The sequence below is a fragment of the Acytostelium subglobosum genome (genome assembly GCF_000787575.1).
Source record: "Acytostelium subglobosum LB1 DNA, scaffold: scaffold25, whole genome shotgun sequence".
Taxonomy (NCBI): Eukaryota; Evosea; class Eumycetozoa; order Acytosteliales; family Acytosteliaceae; genus Acytostelium; species Acytostelium subglobosum.
Genome location: NW_012236508.1, coordinates 264,560 through 276,595, shown reverse-complemented (window position 1 = coordinate 276,595; position 12,036 = coordinate 264,560). Strand labels below are relative to the sequence as shown.

The 12,036-nt window shown below is 49.3% G+C and overlaps 2 protein-coding genes across 2 annotated transcripts; both read left to right on the top strand.

The window, feature by feature from the left end:
- Positions 1–239: 239 nt before the first annotated feature.
- Positions 240–2,683, top strand: SAMD00019534_100690 (hypothetical protein; the record flags this gene model as incomplete). Its single annotated transcript, XM_012894708.1, has 2 exons — positions 240–1,037; positions 1,109–2,683. The coding sequence occupies 2 exons, from the start codon at positions 240–242 to the stop codon at positions 2,681–2,683; spliced, it is 2,373 nt and encodes a 790-aa protein (XP_012750162.1).
- A 1,959-nt stretch (positions 2,684–4,642) lies between these two features.
- Positions 4,643–11,724, top strand: SAMD00019534_100680 (hypothetical protein; the record flags this gene model as incomplete). Its single annotated transcript, XM_012894707.1, has 5 exons — positions 4,643–4,947; positions 5,074–9,349; positions 9,418–9,503; positions 9,581–9,815; positions 9,880–11,724. 5 exons carry the CDS (start codon positions 4,643–4,645, stop codon positions 11,722–11,724), a joined length of 6,747 nt encoding a protein of 2,248 aa, XP_012750161.1.
- Between the last annotated feature and the right edge of the window lie 312 nt (positions 11,725–12,036).

Genomic DNA, 12,036 nt, shown 5'->3' with positions numbered 1-12,036 from the left:
TTGTGGAACACATGGTGTATACTACTTTTGTTGTTATTATTCATTAATTGTATATCTATCTATGAGTGAAGGAAAGATAGTAGAATGAAAGGACTCATCAATGATTGAGGGAGGGAACTTTCCAAAACTCAATTTCTTAATTTATGGGATTCACCAATCTCATTCAAACAGTGAACAGGTCCATTCACTTCATTTGAGTAGTAATAATACCAAAACATATACATATACATACATATATAATGATCAGCAACAGCAATAACAATAGGATATCACTTCAACCATTACAGTCACCATTCAAACGAGCAAATATCAAACAGTCTGATCAGACGACTGCAGTCGCCTCCTCATCATCACCTTTGTCAACTTCACATCATGTCTCAAGTCCAATCATATCTTCATCTCCATCTCCAACTCCATCGACGACAACAACAACAACACCTACAATATCAACATCATCAATAGCACAAACATCAACAACAACAACGACAACGACATCAACATCAACGACACCTTTTGCCAGCTCATCATTAAGACATGATAGTAGTCAAGAGACAACCACCATTCGAAACAGCAATAGTAAAAGCAGTAGTAGTAGTGGATACAACAACAACAACAACAACAACAATAGTAGTATTGATCATATTATCAACAAGTTCAGCGCAACTGTATTGTTATCTGATGATGAAGATGACGACGATGAGGATGACAATGACGATGAAGATGATGATGGCCCCGAGCAAAAATCAACAGGATTCAAGATCAGTCTGAATGACATCATCCTTGATGATGAGAATGAGGAAGATGAGGATGTTGACAATGAAGTCGATGATGATGAGGAAGACGATGAAGAGTATGATGATGAGGATGATGAGGATGGAACACAAGAAGAAGAGCAAGACAATGATGACCAAGAATCTGCGACAAGTCGCGACAAAGACAAAAAAGTACGCGTACCAGCCAAGCCAGTATCCCTGGACGCCTTTGAGACTGATATGTTGGTTAATCACATGCGCAGAACAATCAATCGCTCAACAAAGGTATGAATGAATGGATGAGTGATCATCGATGGAACTATCCCCTAACCAAATCAATCAATCAATCAACTTAGATGTCACTGGATAATATGACCGAACAACTAAATAACAAGATGCGCAGTCTCAAGCTTCAGAGCGAGAGCGAGAAGCGACGTGTGATCAAAGAGCACTCAAACAAGGTGATACAGAGATACAAGAAGTTGGAGAGTGATGAGCGTAACAATCAAAAGACGATACTTGAGAAGAGTTTGGGTACACTGCGGTCACAACACGAGAAGTTACAACAAGACACACGAACTACAATCAAGTTACACGAGGAACAGAAGTTGGATGAGCTTAGAGCCTTGGAAGAGCGTGAGCGACTGCGCAAGGCACAAGAGGAGAAGGAGCGCAAGAGGCGAGAGGATGAGGAACGCGAGCGCCAGAGACTGGCCGCCGAGGCAGAGAAAGAGCGCAAGAGGAAGGAGGCTGAGGAACGAGAGCGTCTTCAAAGGGAGGCCGAGGAGCAGGATCGACTGCGACGCGAGGCCGAGGAACAGGAGCGCAAGAAGAAGGAGGCCGAGGAGCAACGCATCAAACAAGAGGAGGAGGCGCAGCAGGCCAAGAAGAAACAGCAGGAAGAGGAGGAGCAGCAGGCAAGGAAACGTCTGGAGGAGCAACAACAGAAGAAGAAGAATGAGGAGCAGGCCATGGCTCAACCGCAGCCAGTCAGCCAACCTGGCGGCAGGATGCCATTGATCGAGTCAAGCATGTACATTGGCTCAGTGAGTGCGTATCAAGAGTTCACGCAAAGAATGAAGGCCCTGGAGGAGCTGAGCGCGATGGTCAAGCAGGGCACAAGCATGTCGAATGCCCAACAGCAGGCGATCCTGAGCAACATTGACAAGCGCGTCAATATGCTGTTCAACCAGCTCTCGTCAGACGCACAACAGATCCAGGACAAGAGCCGCGAGCTCGCAGGCATGCTCACCGAGTTCAAGGCAAACAATCAACTGGCGTATGGTCACACTATGCTGGCGATCTCGCGCAAGGCCATGGCGCAGGTCGAGGCGCAGATCGAGTCGCACAACGAGTCTGCCTACCCCTACGCCTACATGCTGGCCAAGGTGAGCGCGGTGCACGCCGACCTCATGCCCATCGTGTTGGCGCACCTGCACCACGAGTGCATCTACACCGTGCCCATGTACATCGCACACAGCAAGGAGGAGGGCATGGACGCCTACAAACGGAAGGCGGGCTACAAGCAGGACATCAATGGACTGCTGGAGCTCGACGAGCAGTACAACAGTAGGATGTTTGGATATCTCTGCCTGTACACGGCGCTCATGGTGGCGCCAGACACACAGTCCCAGTCGCTGTTTGGGCTGGATCAGGGCTGGAAGTGGATCGCGCGTCTGGCCAACATGAAACTGCGACGCATTACCGCGGGACTAGTATTACGATTCCTTCGCATCGCCGGCGCTCTCCTGCTCAAGCGCTACAAGGATCAGTTCGCCAAGGTGCTCTACGCTATTGCCAGCAAGGACTTCCTCGACAAAATGTCTGAGGAGGCTGGCGCCGTCGCTGACAAAAAGAATCTCAAGCAACTCTTGGACACATTCTTCAAGTCAAAGAACATTGTGCGATTGGCTGGTTATGACATCAACTGAACTTATGATTGATTGATCAACTCAACTCAACTCAGCTCAGCTCAGTCCAACTCGACACACAATCAATGAATCAACTCCAATAATACCAACATGTACATAACACATCTTTCAAGGTCTATCACATCATACCAACTTCCAGTCAGCAGGGTTCATCCCCTCCCCTCCCCTCCCCTTCCCCATCTTCATCAATCCAAAGAAGTTATCCGTTCACCATGAATGGACGACCCAACAAACACAAGGCCTCGACCTTGTGCTAAATATGCCACACGCTCAATGGCTGATCGCTCAATGGATCAACCGTTTCCCGACCGTCATACATTCCGAACACCCTCAGACATATACAAGAACATACATACTCGATCACTCGTCATCACTTTGCGGGGCCGGTCGGTCCGTCCGTCCGTCTATTCAACCGCGAGACTATATTTGCAAACGAGCCTTCATCCATGCACACAGCCCCAATCTTCTGGCCCTGGCCCCTCCTCATCCTCTATTATTACTTATATCGCTCACATAGTGACAACGATGAGAAAACTCAATCAACCCATGAGAGAAGTATATAAATGCCACTCGATCGACTATTATTAGGCTGTTGCCTAAACAGGGCCTATTTTCGGCTTTGATCACTTCCACCTTTAGTATTTGTCGTGTGTGAAAAGTTTTTCAAAGTTGCATTTGATACACTTTTTGGATCGCCAATGGTCCTTGCATCGTTGTCGCACGCAAAGGTAAGGTATCTTTGTCAAGACTTGAACATGAGGAGGGATGAGAAGAATCTAACAATGACCTTTCCATGGATGAATGAATGAATTAACTTATGAATGTATGTATGTTTGGAAAGGACATTCAATCCAAATGAAGCAAATTGGAGTTGGCCAACTCAAGTGAGCCACGCCCCCATTATCCAACAACTTTGTTATATTTTTGTAAACACTAAACAAACAGTTAGTCAACTAAGTATTGATAGTGTTGTCATTGACAGGTATTTAAATATAGGCTATCCACCATCTTTCAAACCTGGGTCTAACAATCATTATATCATTTACAATTCAAGTCATATCATTCAATACCATTAATTTATTTTATTTATTCAATCAATCATCATATTCACTCATACATTCATTCATTCAATCAATCATACTTTAATAATATTAATCTATACTTGGTAAGTTAACATAATTGAGTTTGACATAAATCTTGTTTGGGAATTTTGAACTTTTGACAACCAATCAAAGCCATCAACCCATGATCACATTAATGATCACTCAATCACACTTGTTTGTGTCTTATCAAACGTATCCAGCCATTATCGCTCAATAAGCAATGAGACACTTCATCAACTTTTGTAGAACGCAGGGCGTGTCACTTTGTAAAAAAAAAAATCTGACTCATTGTAGTGTGTGGGAAAGATCTTGCCTTTACTCGCGAGCATCTAGGCCCTTGGGGTCAAGATTCAATTTTTTGAAATGATTTTTGGACAACAACACCTGCCCCATTCAGCAACCCTGCTGTCGATGAAACCATCGATGGATGGTTGATGATGCGCCAACCCATACTAGTAGTTTGTTTGTTGTTTGTTGGTTGTTGTCCCTCAATAATATATATAAATCATAGATACATCTCGTCACATATTTCATTCATTCATTCATTTAGTCAAGTCTCTCAATCATTCAATCAATCAATCAATCAATATCACACTCGCGACTAGTCTGACAAGCCAAACTTCAACACAATCTCATTCATTCGTCGCATACTCACTCACTCACTCGCTCGCTCGCTCGATAGTTGTACAATTACTTACACGTCATTGACGACAGTATCATCATCAACAACAACCACAACACATTGACTTCACTTTACACTTGCAGTCAACTAGTACCAAGACACATAGATATATAACACAGACACAAACATTGACATTGACATCGATCGACATTGACACATATATAGATACAGAAGATGGATGCACTATCAACATCTGGAAGTAACAATGCTAATATTAGCAGTGCCAAACCAATGTTGTTTAGGAATATATTCATATCATTGGATCCTCAGTTCTCTTATACATTGATGGATTACTTTTGTCGAGGCTCACCACAAAAGACATCACAACTGTTTGGTTCACTGATAGCCTTGGTGGATGATCACTTCATGGAACAATTGCGTATATATATTAGAGTAAACATGCCTGCCAATCAAAGGATGTCCTCTTCCTCCAACATTAACAACAATGATGACTCAACATCATTCCAAAGCTTCAAAAAGTATGTTGTCCCGCTCGGAAACACGGAAACACCACGTGGAAATACACGGAAACACGCAGAAACACACGGAAACAAAGAACGGAAACACTAACACATTGACCCACAACTACTCGCTCAAACATATAGCATCATCAATCTTATGGTGTCTAACTATTTAAAGATCAACTCTACACAGTCGATGGAGTCCCTATTGACATCACAACTACAGGTGCTGGCTGCAAACATCCAGCAATACTGCTTAAACACAAGCGCATCATCATTGGAAAGCCTCGTAGGCAACAACTACAACAATAACAGCAGCAGTGGAGATCTGGCACAGTCGGGAACATACACAGGTGGCCGCTCACTCAATGAGAGCAGCAGCAGCAGCGGCAGCGTCCGCGTCACCAGCTACAGCGAGGAGCTGGTGCAGTTTGCCACGTCGATCGTCAGCGCCGTGTGCAAGTCGCACGACAAGTTCACGCCACACACCTACCAGGTGCTGCAGGTACTGTACAACGAGACCAAGGCGCTGGGCGCCGAGTTCAGCGTCGAGCTGATCAAGCGCATCTTCTTTGTCAAGCTCGTTTGTCCAGTGCTGGAGAACCTCGTCCCCTCATCACTATCGTCGCCACTCACCAAGCGCGTCTACGCTCAAATGTCCAAGATCATCGAGGAGATCATCTTGACCAAGGAGGTCGTGGCCACGCCCGTCCTCAGCAGCAGTCCAGGACTTCGTGGACTCAGCGGCAATCTCAACAACAACAGCAACAGCTACAACAGTGGTGGCAGTGGCGGTAGTGGAAGTAACAGCAACAGTTACCTCAACAGCGCCACTGGCAGCAATGCCAGCAGCACCATTCGCTTCGACTCATTGCCAATCGCCAACCAGATCACAGAGTTCATTGCGACGTTGGTCAGCCCAATGATCAGACGCACGGTCAGCAGCGCCAACGTGGCCCTGACGCTCAAGTCGTCGGTCAACAAGGACGAAGCATTGGCCTACTTCATACACTATCTCAAGACCGAGTCATTGATGCTCGACGACCTGTTCAAACGCGCCAAGGACATGGGTCCACAGGGCGAGCGCAACTTCTATCTGTATGGCATCTTCAAGGAGCTGCTCAATGGCATCAAGTCCATCTCGATGGGCATTGGCCTGGGTGGCGTCATGCGCTCAAGTCTGACGATACCGGGCGAGAGCACTGCCCACTTGCGATCAAACAGCAGCCACGGACACAGCCACAGCAGCCACAGCAGAGGCCGATCATCAACTACATTGACGGATGAGGCCAAGTCGAAGCGCGAGAAGGAATCGATCGAGTTCAAGAAGTGGTCGTCGGAGGACCTCAAGCTGCTGGTGAATGGACGCTCTCAGAAGCGTCGCTGCCAGATCCTCGAGCGCAGCGTCAAGTCCAAAGAGGTGTTGACCTTCAACATATGTTTGTCAGACAGCGTGGTCATCGTGCGCCACATCAAGGTGCCCCTGGCGGCCACTGTAAAGGGCCTGATCGCCCGTCTGCTCAGCGACCCCGAGATGGCCGACATCCAGTACAATCGCGAAGTGCCCGAGTACGAGCTGGCCGTGCGCTATGCCGAGAAGGTCACAGTCATTGGCAACACCATCGACGCCAAGAACCGCGAGGTCATCTGCGACGTCGACATGCCGCTCTGGGTCTATGATGTGGACGCCGAATGTACCATAGTTTTCCGACCGGAGAAGAAGCGCCGTATCGCCGAGTTCTCCATCTACCTGCGCTGCTTCTTCCCCTCGCTGGCATCGCCAGCCACACCAGACGCCGCACTCACACGCAGCAAAGAGCCACCCGTCATCATACACGTCAGCCTGCAACTGGCACCCAAGGTCATTATCAACGAGATGCTGCTCAAGCACGTTGTGCAGCTGGACCCGACACGTCTGGGCATGTACCTGTACGACCTGGAGGAGAGCGCCACCACAATGCAGCCATTCAAGCTGGCCGCCGACAAGGTGCTGGCTTGCAACAAGATCTCTACAATGGACATTATAGAGTGCAACTTCCGCCACGCTTACGAGCTGGTGGCGGGTATCGACGGAAACAACATCACAACACTGGTCGACCACGACACACCCGTCGAGGTGGCCGCCAACACACTCCTCGCCCTCATCCAGAACATACTGTCTGGCAGCAACAAGTCGCCAAACGCGCATCCCCTTCGCAGCCCACGCTCTGACATGAACCCCAACCACTACTCACTTATGCTGGCCGCGCAGATCAATCACCTGCCGAGCACACTGCTCACGGGCACAAAGCTCAGCGACTATCCAATGCTGGTTGGCGACGAGCTCGTCATCTATCCGCGCCAGATGATCTCTCTCGTGGAGAACCTCGAGCCCAAGAAGGACAACGAGCTGAGGCGCTCACTAAACTTCTTCCTCAAGAAGGAGGGCGAGCAGCAGTCCAAGCAGGAGGAGCTTTCCACCATCGAGAGCGACATTATCAAGTATCGCTTCAAGGTCAACTGGATTGGACCGCGACAGATCACAGAACATGGTAGGAGCGAGTCAAACTTGAACATTTCGCCTCTGATGTTGATTGGCGTGCCTACCATCCAGGCACCATCGTCGAGCAACAGCAGCCCCAACAGCGCGCAGGGCGGTGCCAATGCCGGCAACAACTTTATCAACCTTGCACCATTCGAGAAGCGCATCACAGTCTACCTGTCCAACACGCTGACGCTCAACCCCTCGCTCATCTCCAGCTCCAAGGAGACATTCTGTCTGAACAACGATGTCAAGCTATGCTTTGTGGGCGACGAGACACCTGAGAAGCTAAACCTGTTCAACACACTCAAGAAGTCTGGCATCAGCCGTTTCGCGCGACCAGATGCTTCACCCTCCATGATGTCTGGCTCGATGATCTCTGGCTCGTCCACATTGAGTGGTGGCAGCAGCATCCTGCAATCTCTGGCGTCACAGCAAGGCGATGGCGAGGACACTGGTGTCAAGATGTCCGAGTGGACATTCTCACAGAGCGAGATGCCCGACTACATAATCACATTCAGGATGCACTACTTTAGTGGCCTGGAACAATACCAGTCGACGCACCCACTGTTCATCACACCCGAGTCTGTCTTTGTGATCACGTACCCCTCCCTGGCACTCAAGGAATCGACCATTGAGTACTGGATGGAGATCATCCAGGCCAAGGCACCTGGCTCCATCGTCATCATCGTAGGCCTCGCCACAGAGGAGCCATCCAAAAAGACACAGTTCATCTCGCGAGCACTCTTATCACGTTATGGCAACGTGCTGCACTACCTACAGACCAACATCAAGAACCCCAAGCAAGTGCGCGCACTCATTCAGTGCCTGCACAACATCGCACGCCAGAAGCAGTTCCGTAAGAAGGTGCCCATCCCCTTCATCCTGCTGCGCAACCAGTGCTTGGAGACATGTCGCGAGGCACACCGCCTATCGCGCATCCCCATGACATCGATCAGCAAGATCAAAGCGGTGGCCAAGCTCATCGGCCTCGAGAACCGCATGGTGGACGAGGCTCTCAAGTACATGCTAAAGAGCGGCGACATATTGTATTATAGACAGGATGGAGACAATGAGTTCATGACCGACATCATCTTCCTTGACCCCGCGTGGATGTCGCGCCTACTCTCCTCAGTGTTCACACTGAAGCATCAGAACGGCTACTTGATGAAGGGTGGCATCTACCAGGCGTGGGAGGACAAGTACCCCAACGCCATCCATGCATCGCTCACCTACCTTTTGGAGAAGTTCGAGATCATTCACTTGAGCACCGAGGGCGACACATCGACGAGCGGCGAGAGCGACAGCATCATCGTGCCCATGTTGTTCAGTGAAGAGCGCCCAAGCGTCATGACGATGCTGTGGCCCGAGCACACCACCAAGATCCAGAACGAGCGAGTCTACCACTTCCGCTTCCTGCCCAAGGGATTCTTCAGCCGACTCTCTGTCAAGATGCTGCAGAACTTTGACGCCGTGTGCATCTGGCAGGGCGGCATGGTGATCCAGCCCGCTGGTCAGGTGTGGGCCGGTGCTGCCAAGAGCGAGCACGGCCAGGCGTTCATCCAGTACGATGCTGGCAAGTACATGCTACGTGTAGTTGTTCGCGATACCATCAAGGGCACAATGCTCAAGAACCTGGTCGACATCATCTCATCGTTCATCATGTGGTACTTCCCCGATCGCCTGACCAAGACCTACGTTACATGCACACATTGCATTGAGTCACGCAGAGGCAAGGAGAGCACGACATGGACTCTGGACTACTGCGAGAAGGAAGCGTCGCATGGCAACGACTTTGTTGTGTGCAGTGGCGTGCACAAGGTGAAGCTCAGCGATCTGGCCTTCGAGGTCACCGTGCACAGCAACAAGTTCTCGATCATTCCATTCGAGGAGCTCAAGGTTGGACCACAACTTGGCGCTGGATCATTCGCCACCGTCTATCGTGGACTCTGGAAWTCAATCCGAAGTGGCCCATCAAGAAGCTCAACCTCGAGGAAGACGACACAAGCACTGAGAAGTTCCGTGAGTTTAGGCATGAAGCCGAGATCAATGGGTAAGTCATATCATTCAATCACACATCTTGGAACTATTCCGATCAAACATACTCACTCCAATCCAATCTAAACACAGTGACTTGCAACACGAGAATGTAGTCTCACTCAAGGGTGTAACATTGAACCCATTCTGTATTATAACTGAGCTGCTCAGGTTTGGAGACCTGTCCAAGTTCTTGCGCAACACAACCGAGTCATTCACGATGGGCACCATCCTCAAGTTGTCGATGGACATTGCCCAAGGCATGTACTTCCTCCACTCCCGCAAGCCAATGATCATTCATTGTGATCTAAAGAGTGCCAACATCCTGGTAAGTAATAAGAACAACCAAAGTTGTCAAGATGTAACATAACTAACCAATCAATCAATCATAGATTGGAGGACAATCATTGGACACGTTGGTGGCCAAGGTATCGGACTTTGGATTGTCAGTTAGACAGTTTGATAAGGAGGTCAAGGGAAGAAAGGTATGGAACTGGCGTTGGCTGGCACCAGAGGTGATCAAGAACGTGCAGTACACAGAGAAGATTGATATATACTCGTACGGCATGGTGATCTGGGAGTTGATCACCCGCGAGATCCCCTTTGAGGAGTACTTTGAGGAGTACAAGTGGAACTCGGTCATTGAGGACAAAGTCACACATGGCCTGCGCCCCACCATCCCCAAGGAATGCCCCGAGCAGTTTGCCAACTTGATCCAGGACTGCTGGCAAGAGGACCCACGTAGGCGTCCATCGTTCGAGGACATCATCACACAGCTACAACAGATGCAGAGCACATTCCCCCTGAACAACAAGATTGAATTCCGTGCCAACGGCAACATGGAGGGTCCATCGATCGATATCACGCCCATTGACATGTCGCCACGCCAATCGGCCACGCCCAACAGCATCAGCAGTGTTGGAAGCAACGCATCGAGCGACACTCTCTTCTCCAATCTCCTGAGCAAGTTCTCGCCCTCCACACTCGAGCCCATCGAGTCACCGCGCAGGAATCACTCAAACAGCAGCTTTGGCGACGACTCTGCCAGCAGCTGCGACTTTAATGCCTCGCTGCATTCCACTCCAAGCGTGAGCTCATTCATGCTGGACGACCCACCCCTCGCCTTCAAGGAGTTCCTCTCGTCGATGCTGACGTCGGCCATCCACACAATGCTCTACGTGCACCAGAAGCAGGAGCCACAGGTGTGGTGCGGTTGCGGCGACGGCTCCGTCACTGTGTTCAACGCCAACACAAAGGAGATCATCTCTTCATACCGCAGCCAAGAGGCGACAAGGATTATCGGCATCGCGCAGGTGCGCAAGTCCAAGGGCAAGGTGAACCCGCTTTCCGACGACGACCTCCAGGTGTGGGCCTACTATCTGGATGGCATACTCGTGTTTGATCCCAAGCAGCCACTCAAGCCTATCAAGGCCATCAAGACCAACTACATCGCCAGCCTGTTTGACGACGGCAAGGCAGTGTACAGTAACTGTCGCGAGAAGAACGTCACATCGATGAAGATCCTGAGCAAGACATCGTTCAAGTGCAAGAAGATCATTCCACTCAAGATCCCCCCCGAGAGCCACATCTCGACAATGGCGCTGATCAAGGTGGGCAACGACCTCAAGTGCTGGATCGGCACGGAGAAGGGCACCATCTACGTGTACGACCACCCCACGTACCAATCGCTCAACACAATCGTCGATGGCCACAACGGCACCATTCACACGATCAAGCGCATCGACAAGTACATCTGGACATCGAGCGAGAAGACCATCTGCATCATCAACGACCAGCTGGCACAGAAGAAGAAGATCGACGGTATCACGTCCAAGGTGATGGGTCTGACCCTCGTGGACCAATACGTGTACGCGCCTTGCTGGGACAGCTCCATCCTAGTCTACGACAAGGAGACTTTCCAATGTGTCTACCACTTGCCCAAGAAGCACGCCGATCCACTCAGCAGCATTGTAGGCGTACGCGTCTCTACCTTTGCCACTGAGCTCTGGGCTGCCAGCTGGGACAAGCGCATCTCTGTATACACTACAAGTGATGCGGATATCGGCGGTGATGCCATCGATGCACCCGGCTCACCATCATCAGGTCATCACAACTTTAGTGGACTAGGAGGATCTATAACAGCTGGAGGCATAACCTCATCCAGGTCAATCTCTTCTGGATCACTACTCGTCCATTCCAACTCGAGGAAGAAGATCAACAATATATTCGCCAACTAACTTATTGATCAGATCTGATCCAAATAAATACCATTGTAATGTTACTAATCAATCAATACTAGTATGCTTGTGTATCTGATGTGATTCAGCGGTAACTCGGTTGACAAGTCGCGAGCGACTGTGTGCGTGGTTAGTTTGATTGTGGGTTAGATTGTTCAAACCCATCCTTCCATCTTGAGTTCTGTCTTCAGAACTGACTTCAAGGTGGGGTTCATCATTCATTCAATTCAATTCAATCATTCATTAATTACAACTTGTATACATGTAATAACAAATATGATGTATTATTATTATTTGAACGATGATGACATA